Below are 16,381 nucleotides of genomic sequence, written 5' to 3' on the forward strand. Positions count from 1 at the left end.
GTCTCCATAAAAAGATTAACAAAAATAAAGTTTATTTCAGTTTTTTTTTGTATTTTTATTTCAAAATAACGAGTTTATTGAAAAATTAACTAAATTATGTTCGATTTGTGAAAATCCGACCATCTGGAGGGTCAGAACAGCTTTCAGAGCATATACCTCTTATTAAATTTTACAAAAATTCAAATTTTGTGACGAGAATATTCTCATTTGCGCTGTTGTAACTCAACTAGATTCCAACCGATTTCTGTAAAATTTAGTGTTTTAGAATCGTGTTAAAATTTTCAAAGAAGATTTTATTTTTAATGTCAGAAAATGTCAAAGTTCTCTCGTAAAATTAAAAAGGTCCCTTTTCTGTGACGAGAATTCACTCTTTTGCGTTTGTTTTGTTCGCTTTTCAAAACAAACACATTGGATATAAACAAATTCTTCTTTCAACAAAATAAAGTAGAGTTTTTTGGCTTCAAAACGTATTAATTTTTCTTCCAAAAACAAATCAATCCATATATTGCAATATATTATTGTGTCAAAATAACCAGTTTTCCAACAAAATAATTAGATTTTCAAGATCATATAAAACATGTTTAAATTTTTTTTTTCTCTATTTTCCGTTGGTTTTGTGTGATTTGAATTATTTGAGATTTTTTGATGCGCGAACAAATAAAAATCACTTGTGACCGGTACAAGCGCGTGTAACATGGCTCACCGTTAAACGGGTGATCATGTAACATTAAGCTATCATTTAATGATAACAAAATGGTGAAATCATAGTGTTTCATATCGTGAGATATTTTTTTAAAGATTTGGACTATAAATGAAAATTTCAAAATCTAGCAATAGATGTACATTTTTAAATGTCGTAAATAAATTTACCCAGTGTGACGGGTTGGCTTAATGATACCACCTACAAACTTTATATTGCTTTCATTATCCTTAACCAACACTGTTGGTGAAAAAATATTTTTCGGAAAATCACAAAAATTTTTTAAAATCAATATTTTTATAATTCAATTGCCAGTCTGGGCTGAACTGCATCTAGAATCTAGATGCAAATCAAAGATTAATTTCCCAGTGTAGGAAATAAGATGAGGACAAATATATATAAATAATTAGGTAAAAAAAATAATAATTAAGGGCACCTCTATTTTTTATTGACTAAGGAAATTGATTAATTCAAGCGTAATATTTCATAAGAGCGAATCTTGCAATTAGCTGGAAACGAGAAAAACGCGTTTGAAATTTCGGAACATCTAATCAATTCGAATTTAAAAAATCGACCATTTTTTGTTCAAGAAAATCAAGAAATGTGCAATATATTCACTGATTTTGTTGGTTATCAAGAACTGTAACTTTTTTTTTAATTAAATTTTAGATATATTCGAGTTTCATCCTATTTTGTTTTCAACTCCAGTAACGCCTGCAAGTTTCGCCCAATTGATCGGCCGGTTTTGTTTTGGTTTTTTAGTTTAGCCCCTTGGTCCTACACGTAAAACTAATTAGGTCGTTTTGTCACACACGGTCAACTCAGTTACGCCTACTGGCTCTACACGAATAAAAAAATGAACCCCATTTTAAATAGGCATAACTTCACGTTCCAACGAAACTGCATCAACAGGAAGTTTCGCCCAAATGAGTTTTATCAATTTTTTGAAAATTTTATGTGATTTTAAGACGAAACCGCGTTTATTAGGTAAAGTGCAACCGCGTACATCCAGAATTACCTTTAACTCGATTTGTTTACATTTGGCAATTTCGCCCTAATGAAATGTTACGATAGAATTGAACAACCCTTCTTCTGACAGGACGCGTCGTTAAGAGCAGTGATGCCACATTAAAATTAGTATTTTCAAGCAAATCGGTATTCGGTATAAAAATTCCAAAAATCGGAATAAATACCGGTAAGAAATACCGATGATCAAAATCAAGTTCATTTATGTTTACATGAAAATCTTTTCGAAAAAATTACAAGTGAAATTGGAAAAGGATTAAACCATTTTTTTAAATCATTTTTCTGATAAAACACATTGAAAACTGTTATCTCAGTAAACATTCAAGAATTCTTACCTTTTTTTTTTTTTTTTTTTTTCAAATTACCTTTATTTTTCAAATTACAATAATATGTTCACTTTTGTTGTTTTTGCTTATGGTTAGTTATAGTTTAATTACAAACAGCTTAGAAAAAATTCAAATGATTTCTGAAATGCTTTTCAAACAGGTGCTTGGAATTAAATCGCGCGTTTCTTATATTTTGTTTAAGCTTTTCCAAATCTCCAGTTCCTTTAGTTTCTATATTGAACGTTATAACTTCAGCTAATAACCGAAGTCCTGCTTTATATCTATAATTTTTAACTGAAATATTCAATGATAACAACTCATCTGGCTCAAATACATTTATCTTGAGATTTTGATTTAACGTAATTTTTAACCACTTCCAAATTAAGATAGAATTTGTACAGGATTTTATTATATGACTTGTTGTTTGTAAAGTTCCGCAGTTCTCGCAGTTTGAAGAATCATTACCGTTTATATTATTACGTAAAAGCTTTACTTTGTTTGGTATAATATCTTTATACACCCTGAACAGTATATCTTTATTTTTAAAGCTGAGAAAATTACTATCCAAATTAGCTAACATGTTTTCCCAGCACATCGACGGTAGATCTTTTTGGACTTTGCATTCAATCTTCAAATTGTCAATAAAATAATCGTATAATTTCTTGGAGCTTTTCAAGTGATCATCGTTTTTCAAATTATTAGCTACGCAAATCCAACTTTTCATGTTTTTGGATAATTTCATGTTGTATTTTTGATTAAGCATAAATTCATCTACTGTAAATGTATTATTTTCTTTTTGATATAAAATATTTTTCACAAACAATGCCTTGGATTTAGATTCAACATCGATTAAAGCTAAACCACCTTTGTACACAGGCAAATACAACTCGTTTCTTGGCACTTTGAAAATTGTTGACGACCATAAAAAAACGTCCGCACATCATTTTGATCTGAGCCAGATATTTATTCTCTGGGGGAAAAACCTGACATATGTACCATAATTTTGACAATATAAATACATTTAATAGATTAACTTTTTCAAAAAGAGTTATGTTACGTGAACAATGTAGAGATGTTATATACTTCAATTTATTAACGTAAGAATGATAGTTTCTCTCCAATAAAAGTTTGATATTTTGAAATATTTCCACGCCTAAGATTTTTATTGATTCTTTTTCTTGAATTATGTGGGGCCCAGTCATACATGAGTTAAATCTTAAAAAATATGATTTTGATAAGTTCAGTTTTATTTTAGAGTAAATACTAAAATAGCTGACTATCTCTAGAGCCGTATCGAACTCATTATTGTTCTTTATTAAAATATTTATATCGTCTGCATAGGATATAACATTAATAAATTTATTTCCTATGAGACATCCAGGTATATTCTCACTCAGTTTCCGAATTAATGGTTCAATATATAATGAAAACAAAGCCATACTCAGTGGGCATCCTTGCCGCACTGAGCTCTGAATTGATATTAAAGGAGTAAAAAACCCGTTGAAAAGAACTTTAGAATAAGCATTTTTATATAGACGTTTCAAACAATTAATAAAAGAAACCGGAAAATTGAATTTGTCTAAAACTGCCCAAAGAAAGTCATGATCTACACGATCAAATGCTTTCTCTAAGTCAAGGCTTAACAATACGGCTTTAAATCGCTTAGACGAGTTTGATTGAATCAAGATATTTCTTAAATCTTTCAAGTTATCAACACACGATCTGTTATCAACAGCTGCAGATTGCCCTTTGCCTATTAGTTTTATCATTAAAGGTCTAACTCTATTCCAAAGAATTTTAGTGAAAAGTTTGCTATCTGCGTTGAGCATACTAATAGGTCTACGATTTGCAAGATCATAAATATCTCCTTTTTTAGGGACGAGTGTAATGATACCTTCATAAAATGATTTATCTGGATTTGTGTTACCTTGCAAATATAGATTGAATAGAGCTACTAAGTCATTTTTTAATAACTCAAAGAAAACGCTATAGAAATTGTAACATAAACCATCAGGGCCAGGACTACTTTTTTTAGATGCTGTTTCAATTACTGTTTTTAACTCATCACAAGTTATGGGTCTAGTTAACATTTGCTGATCAATATCGTTCATTCTATTATTTAGTGTATTTAAAATATTTTCATAGTCATTTCGAATGTCTGGGAGTTTTTTGAAAATGTTGCTGAAATATTCATAAATTGTTGATCTTAACTTATTCGTATCATTAGTTATCTGATTTTCAATCCTAAGTTTCAAAGTATTTGAATTTGCGGTTCTGTTTAGTCTATTAGCAATTTGAAAAATACTTAATTTTTCTTCATCATATAATGTATGTGCTTTTAATTTGTAGTTAAGAGCGTTCATATTTCTTACTTGGAAGTCTAGAATTTTTGATTTGACAATTTTCATATCTGACTGAACGTTTAAACCTAAAGTTTGTTTTTTAAATAATTCAAAAAGACAATTATCATAGAAATTTTTTTCTCGATAAAATTGTTGGTTTCTCAGGAAGTTTTCTTTTTTGAAAATTTTTTTAATGCTTGTTTTTGCATGGGTATTCCACCAGTAATTGATATCTTCATAAGATCTTCTGGATTTCAATTCTAAATACATTTCTTTAAATTTATCGAATATATCTTCATTTTTAAACACATTTAAATTTAGTTTCCAATATCCTTTACCTATGAAAGCAAAACTATTAGAATTCTCGACATTACATTTCATTATGACACCGTGATGGTCAGAAAAATTCAAAGGAACTGTGCGGATTTCTTTGATAAATGAAATAAACTCTGATGATGCGTATATTCTATCCAGTCTAGAACTCGAATCTCCCCTGACGAACGTGAATATAGTATTATTCTGTTTAATTTTCTTTTCAACATCTATCAATTTTAATGACGAAACAAGTTTTTTTAATCCACTGGATACGTTTTTAACTAAACCATTTGTGTCTTCCGGTAACAAAATACAATTGAAATCCCCCAGAATTACATTTTCTTTATTATTTGACAAGTGCACTAAAATTTCCTGTGTAAAAAGGTGATCTCTTTCTTTTTTAAACCCGCTCCCAGAATGGGAGTAAACATTTATCAGGTTAGTGCTTCCAATGCAAGTAGAAATAATTCTTCCATTTGTGTTGAGAATAACATTTGAAAATTGAATGTTTTTCCGTATTAGAATTGCAGTTCCTTTACCGTCTTCACTGATATTTACTAATGCTTCATGGGAATTCAAAAAATTAAAATTCTCAAAGGAAACTTCTTGTAAACACACAACATCAACATCAAAATCTCTAACAAAATCTCTCAATAGTAGTTTTTTTGCCATTGAGCTGATAGCATTGAGGTTAATAGTCGCGATCGATTGAGTAAAATGCATTTCTGAATTTGTGGAGGAGCTTAAACAAAAATTGGGAAAAATGTTAAGGCAATAAAAACGAAAAACCGAGTACGAAAACCATCATTTGAAAATCTTCTAAACTTACGTTTGAAAAGCAACTTGGTCCTACAGGCTTGGTGGTCGTCATCTCACTTCTTACCAGCGGTCGTGCTACGCGTGCTGATACCATCGATCGGACTCGGCGCTGTCTTCATCTCCTTTTTGCCTTTACGTTTGTCTTTCGGCGAACTATCCGAGTCGGTGCTGGAGGTCGTATCCGATGAGCGTTTCAGCGTCTGTTGTTCAACTTCCATATCATCATCGTCGACAGCAACACCATCCAACGATGCACTATCGGGATTGGGACTGGTCACGTGCGAGCTACGATCGTTTTTTTCCAACGGTTTCGACACCTCGTGCTTGTCAGGTTCGGCAGTTGAGTTGGTGATTTCTTTTTCGGTTCTTTTAATATTCGGGAGTGGAAGTGATGTCATGTTCGGCTTCAGTATGGTTGAACTCGAGGATGCTCCAAGAATACCATTGGCAACTACCTGGCTGTATGCCCCATTTTGAACTGTTTTCAACTTGATGAGCTTAGGACAATCTGCTTTCAAATGGCCCTCACCTTTGCAGAAAAAGCACCTGTTCTTAAGGCCCTCGTAGTACAGTCGCGCCTTAAAGTGTCCAATGAATAAGTTAGCGGGTATCTCCTTGGTTATTTCCATATGGACCCCTCTGATGCCACTGTAGACTTGAAATCCGTATTCTGCCGGAAACTTTTCGCGCACATGTTGCCTTACCGTTCCGAAATGGCCCAAAGCCGAAGCGATTTCCTTTTCCTCTATTTCTGGGGGCAAGTTAAAAATTCGTACGTAACGAAATAGACTGCTCGCAATTTCTAATTTCACCGAGGTAATCGTTCCATCTTCATATCCAAAATCGTATTGTTCCTGAAGGCTGCTGGAAAACATGTTGAAGGCCGTTTCGTCCAGAAATTTCAGATAGAAACATCTTTCATTCTCGTCCTTATATATCGAGTGCACTTGTGCTGCTGATATCTTTAACTTGTTACCGACAAACCGTAATACATCAAGATAAGCTGGAGCCTTAGCGGTTGGACCGAAAGCAATTTTGTACGTATGTTTTCGGGTCTTGTCCATGATGGAATAACGCAGTAAATTCCGTGAAGAAGAAAAAAAACCACAAACTGTGGATTGACAACTGACTAGGTTCGGAGCGAAGATAAATTGCGTTCGTTCGTACCAACGTCCGAGCGTAAAACTGACCTTAAGGTATATCGCAGGAGGATCGCATAATTATTCAAACAAATATATCAGATGAAAAGATTGTATTAAACTTACTAAAATAGCATATACTTACAAAAGTGGAGGCGATATATCTACAATAAAACGTTTCCAACGATTCGATTTTTCCACAAAATAAACGATTTAAGTAATTTGAGTAAAACGAAAAAAATGTCCTCGACCGAGATTTGAATCCCAGTCCTCCGAGTTTTCTTTCCGATATCTTACTCCAATGTCAACATATCAGTTGATATGATCCACGCCTTAGCTCTATAGATGAGATTTTCTTTTTATGAACCGGTCAAAGGTAGAAAAGAAGAGACCGGATGGATTGTCAATTGAAGCATCGCCCATTTATTGTAAATCAGTTCACTTTCAGAAAACTCATATCTTTTATGTCGAACTAGCATATTTTGAACTTTTTGGATACATATTTACGAATTGACTAAACTGCTATCCGATTCAACATTTTTTGGGCAAAGCTCGTCTTAAATCAGTGGTTTTTAAACTTTTTTCACTCATCGCCTCCTTTAGCACCTAATAAGCGATCAAAATTATTTGCGGACAAACGGTTAACGGTAGACATTTGATGTCTTCGCAACATTTTCATATTTTTTTGATGATCTATCAAATTCTTGAAAGAAAAAAGTGATTATTTCACGTGGAAAGGAGATAAAAAATTTATTTCTTGAAATAATTAGTTTAGAGACTTGATGTCTTCACAAAAGTTCTAGATCTTATTATTTTAAGCAACTTTGTTGAAGACACCATCAAGATCGCATGAAAATCATAAAAGTTACAAGCATTTTAAAAATAACGAGCATTTTAACAAGTAATTTTGAGTTTTTATTTAATATATTTTTTAGTATACGATTTACAAACTTGGTATATTTGAGAAAGTTGTTCAAATGGATTGGAATAAGATTTTTTACAAACTGGCAATCAATAATGCGCTTTTTCCTCTAGAAACACTTAAAATTCGAAGAAAAACACCCTCAATTTTCCCTGTTTTAAGAGTAAAAAGCTCATTTTTGATTGCTAGTTTGTAAAAAATCTTATCAAAACTAATGTTAAATTTATATATCAATGGAAAGCCATTAACTTGACCAACAAAACCCACTCAAAAAGTTATACGAACTCGTCCGAACTTTTAAGGTTTTAACTTACTGAAAAAAGGCATTATTTTGGATATTTTGTAGTACCGTCAACTGGGGCAACATGCAACAATTTTCAACTTCTATAGCTTCTAAAAAACTTATGTTCACAGTTAATCGTATCCTTTATGCATCAAAAGTTTTAAGGATGCTGGGACATCAAATTGGCGTAGTTAAAAAAATTATTGGTTTCTTCAGTTATTTTTAATTTTCTAAAAACATGCGATTTTCACCCTTCTTAGAAAATGGGGTAACTTGCAACAAACTTTGTTTTTAATGAAGAATCTTATGAAAACGTACGAAAATTCATAATTTTTAATATATTTGCGATGTCTTAAAGACCATTACGCATGGCCACATCAATTGCAGTAGTTTTTGGGTCTGTAAAAACAAATTTTCACATTTTTTCTGAAATTTAGGATGCTGCATACATTTAGGGGTTAAATAATACTGCGAAAAATTTTAAAAGCTGAAATCATAAAAATAAATGTTTGGATGAATGAAATTTAAATGTTTACAAACGCGTGATTCAAAACATTCATATTCCAACAATTGGAAACGAGATTTACAAGGTATTTCTTTGATTAGCATTTTGTTGCATTTAACCCCAGACACCTAACTGAATATTAAAAATATTCATTTAAAAAAATTGGGTGATTGTTCGAAAAATATTTTTACAGAAACAATGTTGGTATAATATGAGGAAACCTGTAAAAAGTTTGTAGGTAATTTTATCAAGCCGATCCGTCATACTGGGTAAAGTTTTTTTCGGCATCAAAAAATGTTAAAATTTGTAAATTTATTGCTCGATTTTTCAAATTTTACATAAAAATAAAAAACTTAATACAACTAGCTTAAGATGCGAGAAATTATGTCATCATCATTTTGTTATCATTAAAAGATAACTTTATTACAATACATTAAATTAAAAATTGATTCAATGTAGTGTTATATAAATGTTGCATCGAACCCCGCTGTTGCATGATGCCCCGTTTGACGGTACATCTCCTTTCTTAGTTGAAGTATGTATTTGAAATGTTCCACAAAATTATGTGTTTCAACCATTTGAACAACTTTTTCAAATATACCAAGTTTGTAATTTGTATACTAAAAAAGATATTAAATAAAAACTTAAAATTACTTGTTAAAATGCTCGTTATTTTTAAAATGCTCGTAACTTTTATGATTTTCATGCGATCTTGATGATGTCTTCAACAAAGTTGCTTAAAATAATAAGATCTATAACTTTTGTGAAGACATCAAGTCTCTAAACAAATTATTTCAAGAAATATTTTTTTTTATCTTCCTTCTTGGTGAAATAAACACTTTTTTCTTTCAAGAATTTAATATATCATCAAAAAATATGAAAATGTTGCGAAGACATCAAATGTCTATCGTTTACCCTTTGTCCGCAAGTAATTTTGATCGCTTATTAGATGCATTTACCCCTGTGTGCGCCCCCTGGACTTTTTTTAAGAAAAGCTTTGAAAAAAATTATGTTGTTGTAAGGCTTAACACAAAATTCAATCAAATTTATATGAGACCTTCAGAGCCAAAACGGTAGGGGTAATATAAGTGTAAAAATGGTCGATTTTGATTTAATATTGTCAGACGATTTTTCATATTTCAAACTATATTTCGTGATTTTTCAGATTATTAGAAATTTATGTACATACTGTTTTGTTCGAATTTTCGAAAAATTAATGGTAAATTACCAAACATTACAACTTAAAACCGTGTTTTCTCAAAATGAGCTTTTTTGCACTTATACTCTTTTGGCTCCAAGGGCCTCATTTTGCTTCAAACCTCCATTAAAAACTTCATTCTCTGTAAAGTTTTCTTGACGAACACTTAAATGGTTGATTAGTTTGTTTTGATATCAAATTATGTCTATTATTGCTATTTTAACAAATCTTGAATTTTGGTAAACAGAATTCTATATTCACCATTAAATTACATTATTGAATAAAATTAATTACTGTCAAGCCGGTGAAATAACGTAAAAAAAGCATTATTTCTTATCATCTAAATTTGAATTCTGTTCAAAGTTAGGCGGCATTCACGGGTATTAAAATTTAAAAAAAATTCCAATAAATAAATTCCGGCAATGTTAGTGATAACCGAATTGGTGAAAAGTCTATCCATGGCAAATGGAAAATAGAATTTTTGAATCGATTAAAATAAAGATGAACAAATTACGCCTTTTTTACACATATAAAGCGGCCCACCACACTCCCCCACACCAAAAAGCTCATATGAGCCCCCTGGTAATAGACGCTTTCTGTTCTTGTTCTGTTTTTACACAGATTTTTCGAAGGTCTTTTCTGTTTAGCAGATTTTTTGAGACAATAAATTTTGAAGATTATCAAGCATTGCCATCAAAAATAGATCTTTTTCAGTATAATCCAAAATAATCTTACAGAACAAGATCAACATGCAAAAATACAAAATCTGTAACAATTAAAAAAAATCTTTTAGATACATTTTTAGAAAAAAAATATTGAGATTCTAGAACAAAAATTAGCTTATAATAAAATATTTTTATAATTAAAGATATTATTTAGTTAGGGGAGAGTGGGGATACTTGATCCCCTTTTCTTATTTTCACCATATCTTTTTGGAAAAATTTAGCAACTCGCCGTCTTTGACATTTTCTGACAGCTTGTAACTTCAAGTTTCTATGCTCCAAAATTTAGAACGATACTTGGAGCCGTTGATGAACTAGAAGCATTTTCGTGGGAGTAAAAAAATTGCGATTTTTCTGAAGTTATGGGAAACTTGATCCCCTATTGAAGGAGGCTTGATATTTTATTCAAGAAGCCCTAATCCTTGTATAAAAATCAAACAAAATCCCAAGATAGAATGTTAATTGACTATTTTGGTCATTTTTGTTCTCATTTCACAATTTATAGCAGACATAAGAAGAAAATTCTAAAACTTTGTCTCAATGCTAATAATATTGCATACTTAAAGGCGCTATTTTTTATAATTAAGAGAAAATTAATTATTTTTGCTCTTTTCTTCAAACAATTGTTTGATAAATATTAGATTTTGGATAAATATTAGTAGTTTCGCAATCAGCAATCATAACGATCAATTCAGAAGAAGAATATGCCGTTTGGAAGGGTGATCAATTGTACCCAACTCTAGGGGATCAATTGTACCCATAATCAACATTTTAGAAAACTTTTTCTGAAAAAAGTTGAGAGTTTTCCATTGCTTCGAAAATATGGCATTATGAAGTTCATTTTACGCTCGAACGATTGATACATTGGAACAAATATTTTTTTCATAATTTTCCCATGTAAGGAACATTTTAAAGTGATAAAAAAAGATCTTCAAGTTACATTTTGTGAAAATTTTCAAACAAAGTTCAATTACTCAAACAATTATTTTGTTAAAAAACTTTAAACTACGAGCATTGTTATTTTGCTCATTTTGGCACATTTTTCTAGAACATTTGATCTTTTTAAGACATTCCAGTTTCGAGATATAGCTAAGGAATCAAGTATCACCAGGGATCAAGTATCCTCATTCTCCCCTATAGATATTAAAATTATAGATATTTCAGTCTTGAAACTGATGTAATTTACGTTATTTCATTGTTTTGCATCGAATATTCTTGTTGATATTCCAAATCAACGTTTTTTCGTGATTTGTAAAAATGTGAATTACGATTTTATCGCCCCCTAAGCCCTTTCAACGCCCTCCAAATTTTAAAATTGAGCTCACCGCCTTCCTGGATTATCTCAACTGGATTATCTATTTTAAAACCACTGTATGTATAAATGAATGAAAGAAAATCACCCAATTCCAACGTGTTTACGATGGATATTGAAAATGTCTTAATATTCGATATGGATTGTCATTTCTATTACGATTTCATGTTGGCTGGGATTTATCTTCGCATCAATCATTAGTCATGCTTAATAAAAGGCTGGCTGGCGATTTGACATTGGCTTTGAATCGCTTTTAAAACATCATATTTAATGTTAAAAATTGTTATATTGTGTTATTCACTCAAAACATTAATATCATGCTACCGAACTCTCAATATTAAATGCTATTTGTCACGAACGTGCACATATCTTGATTCTTAAGTTATAAACAAACAACTGAATTTTTTTTTAAACCGGTATGAAATCGGATTGTTTTGCCCAAAATCGGTCTTCGGTATGTACCGATTCTTTGTCGAAAATTTTGTGAAAAATCGGTATATGTAAATACCGAAAAGTCGGTACTGGTTCCATCGCTGGTTGTTGAAAAATCTCTCATAAAGGTGAAGCTGAGAACGAAAATATGAACGCCAGTGGAATGAAAAAAGAATGAATCAGTTTACAGACGAATTTAACGAAGAAAGGTTCGGTTTCACATTGTCAGAGAGTACGAGGAAAATAAATTCGGTCGGTTTCGACAATGGCACGGTCGGTGCGATGCGAGCGTCCATTTCTATTTTTTTGGTAATTGGAAATTTCTGAGATAGAAGGATTATATGATGCAAATGGAAAGTGGTTAAGGAAAAAATTGGAGAAATTCCAAAACAAAAATAGACGTTATCATTTAGAACTTAAAAATAGTATAGAGGTAAACACGGATGTAGGAAATAAGATGAGGACAAAAAAAATAATCCGAATAACATAGTTAAAGGAATAATAATTGTGGACACCTCTATTTGATACTGGCTAAGGAAGTTGATAAATTGATCAACTCTTCTATTGACAATTGACCCTTGGTAAAAAGGCTTAGTACTGAGAGAAATTCTTTCGTAGAGGTGAAGGTGAGAAAGAAAATACGAACGGGAGTGAAATTAAAAACTATTCAGTTTAAAGACAAATTTCACGAAGGAAAACTTGGTTTCACATTGTCAGAGAGTTCATGCGATTAAAAGATATATTCGGTCGCGGGTCGATTCCTAAATGTATGCAGCACTCTTCAATAACAATTCAGGCAGAAAAAAATGAAAAATTTATTTCGAACATAACCAAGAAATATTGCAATTGGTGTTTTATGCGTAATGACATCACAAATATATCAAAAACTGTAATTTTTCAAACGTTTTCCTTTGATTTTTCATTAAAAACAAAGTTTGTTGCCTTTCCTCTTTTTCTTAGCTTACGCTTGTTATTGTTAATTAAAAGATAACTCGTGACACCAACAATTTTTCTGACTACGTTAATTCAATGTCCCATTAAACTTGATACTTTTGATGTACAAGCGGTATGATTATCTGTGAACAATAAGTTTTTAGACGCCATTGAAGTTGAAAAGTGTTGCATGATGCCCCAGTTGTCGTTATATAATAAAAGTTTATCAATTTAATTGCATTTTGTTCGAAAAATCTTACAAAATGTGACTAGAAAATCATTTTTAATCACTCTAAAATGTTTCCCTCTCGAAAAAATTATAATAAAAATATTTTTTACAATATGTCAATCGTTAGAGTATTATATGAATATTATAATGGGATATTTTCAAAGCAAATGTAAACCCTCCACTTTTTAAGAACAAGTTTTCCAGAATGTATTTTTAGGATTGACTTGATCCCTCGAGTTCAAAAAGACATATTTTCCATCTAAATAGATGTTATTCATTGCTAAGCACGAAATTATTCATATATATTCAATGCACTAGCGTTTATCCATCAGTTTTCAAATAGAATGAACCTTTAAAGTGCTTTTATCTTAAAATTAGAAAAATGCGCCTTTATGTATGCAATGAATATAGAGTATTAGAAAAACTTTTATAATTCTTTTTGTCTGACACTTAAAAACTCTGAAATGAAAACAAACTAGGCCAAAAAGTCGACGGAACTTTTATCTTAAATATTTTGCATGATTTTTGCGAAAGTTTAGGGCACCTAATTAAAGGATCGACTCTCTTTTAACTTTTGAAATATCACAATTTTTTAAGTCTTTCGAAAACGCTTCTTGGTCATCTAAGGTTTCATATATCGATCTAACTTTTTCAGCATATAAACTTGAAGTTATACTCTGTCAGAAAATGCAAAAGACTACGATCCGCAATTTTTTTTTTCCAAAATGGTATGATGAAAATTAGAAAAAGGGATCAAGTATCCCCATTCCCCCCTATAGTTTTTTGCAAAAACAGCTTGCTTGATGAAACTTAAAAAAAAAATACCAAAACTTTTGCAAAAATGTCATTTTCTCAGTTTTAAACATGCTATCGAAATATGAATTCGGCTCTAGATATAAGATTTTGGATTGTAGAGTTTTTTTTCTTAAATTGTTCCTTTTTTATTCAAATTAATTTGTTTTAAATTCAAATTCTTTTCAAAAGGCAAAAATCACGATATTATTTCATCGATTACAGTTTGAAATGAAACATTTTTCGTATTATTTTCTATTTTCAGGAACCAACCACGTAACATGCCCACCTAAACTGCTGCTGCTGGACTTGAAGCGTAACGGAACCGTCGTGTGGCGCTACGAATTCCCCGAAGATGTCGTCCCGGCTGGTATGAACTATCTGAACAAAATTGTCGTAGATGACGCTTTCGGAGGATTCGCTTACATCACCGATAACAGTGGAGGTGACCCTGGTATTGTCGTTTACTCCCGTCGGCTGAACCGATCCTGGAAGGTCCGGGAAAACAACTCAATGAGAGCCGCTCAGAACGCTGTTCGATTTGGAATCAATGGAACTGAGCTGAACTTCTCGATTCACATTGACGGGATCGCCTTGGGACCTTTCTACAATCCTCACATTCAGAACGACATCGATCCTCATGTTGATCCGCTGCTGGCTAACCAAAACTACGAACGAAATGTTTACTACAGTCCTCTATCCAGCTACCATCTGTACTCACTTCCGGCTTCGCTGCTCCGTGATCCGGAGTTTGTTGCGAAGGCAAGTCCTCGAGACATCCTGGAGTCTGTCACTGACTATGGTCGAAAAATGTCCCAAACTGATGGAATGATCATGGACAATCAAGGTGAGCTGTACTACGGCCTTTTGGGGGAACACGCGATCGCGCGGTGGGACTCTTACCTACCTTTTACTCCTAAAAACCAAATCGTGGTGGCAAAGGACAAGACCCACATCCAATGGGTTGATGGAATGGGTTTCGACCATGAAGGATACCTTTACGTAGTTGTCAACCGATTGCACAACTTCGTAGCCGGAAAACTGAATTCTAATGAGGTCAACTTTCGGATTCTACGCGCCAAAACGGGAGCTTTGAGCTACGTTGATACCCCAGACAACGTGTTCAACAACGACCTGAAGTATCGATACGACGGCGAAGTCGATAACAGTTTACTTAATTATGGAATCTCGTCGACGACTCCTATTTCTAGCAGATTGGAAACGGCAGGAGTCTTCAGCAGCAAACGAAGTGGGGCAGCCCAAATGAGTGTGAGCGTTTTGTCGATGGCTGTTTTGGCTTTGGTCGCTAAACTTTTGGCATGCTAGAAGGTTCCCATCCAAAATAGAGGTATCAGACCTTCATTCCTGATTTCAGTTACCGTGCAGTATCTTAACTAAAAGTGTAAGACACTATCGTCCCATTAAAAAGAAAATTCCCATGAAGTGTGTAAATAGGACTCTAACGATGATGTATACATGTGTAAATAGATTTTAGGAGTTTGCGAATCGGTACCATTCGAAAACTTGCATTGTTTCTTATGTTTAGTAAGTTTTACTTTTCTTCAGTTCAAAACTGGTCATACGGTGGCATTAGATTCGTCAGTAATTTTTTTTTCGAGTTAAGTTTATCATTCAGACTTAAAACATGAAAAAAATAATAAATAAATCAGCTTAAAAGTGTGTTTTGTGGCAGTTTAATTGTTTCCGAAAAAAAAAACTTGTTCTAGGACGAACAAACCAAATCTTGGCTTCTTCCGACGGCAATACGGTCTCAGCTCAACAATGCTTAGTAGACGTCATCTCTTCAAATAACCCCAAATTCCTCTTCCGTTGAGATTTCCGATTGTGATGGATCTTGGATCTAGGATCGCATAAAGAAAGCAGAGATCGATTATAATTCCAGTGCTGCCAGTGGAAGAAAGCCCAAACATTAACCCTCTTAAAAACCATTTTTTTCTTTGGGACCTCACAAAAGCTAAGCTTTAAGATTTTCAACAACTTTCATTCAAGGAAAAATTTTATTGTTTCGAATTTTTTATGGCAATTTTTTCCTTAATTGCATAACTACAGGCGCTAAGGAACATGACTTTTGACGTACCGTAAACTGGGAGAACTTTGATAACTTTTTTCATTCATAAATTATTTTCAAAGTTCTGATTCAAATTTCGTATTTTTTCTACCCATCCATCCGAAAATTCGAATAATCCAATCTTTTTCAAATTTGATATCAATATAATAATTTTTATTCTGAATACCAATTTAGATTCTATATTTAGAATTCTGATTAAAATTCTGGTATTTAATTCAGATTTCAACTTTAAGAATTGAAATTGAGATGAATGAATCAAGAATTAAACTGTAATTTGTTGATGAAGTTTTGAATCAG

The 16,381-nt window shown here is 32.2% G+C and overlaps 1 protein-coding gene across 1 annotated transcript in view; it reads left to right on the forward strand.

The window, feature by feature from the left end:
• The window catches only part of LOC129744981 (protein yellow-like), a 92,040-nt gene extending 76,365 nt beyond the window's left edge, over positions 1-15,675 (forward strand). Inside the window, exon 3 of the mRNA XM_055737802.1 lies at positions 14,261-15,675. Coding sequence (XP_055593777.1) covers positions 14,261-15,321 — 1,061 coding nt within the window. The 3' untranslated portion in view covers positions 15,322-15,675. The remainder of the gene's footprint in view (positions 1-14,260) is intronic.
• The last annotated feature ends 706 nt before the right edge of the window (positions 15,676-16,381 follow it).

Source organism: Uranotaenia lowii, chromosome 2 (assembly GCF_029784155.1).
Source record: "Uranotaenia lowii strain MFRU-FL chromosome 2, ASM2978415v1, whole genome shotgun sequence".
Classification (NCBI taxonomy): domain Eukaryota; kingdom Metazoa; phylum Arthropoda; class Insecta; order Diptera; family Culicidae; genus Uranotaenia; species Uranotaenia lowii.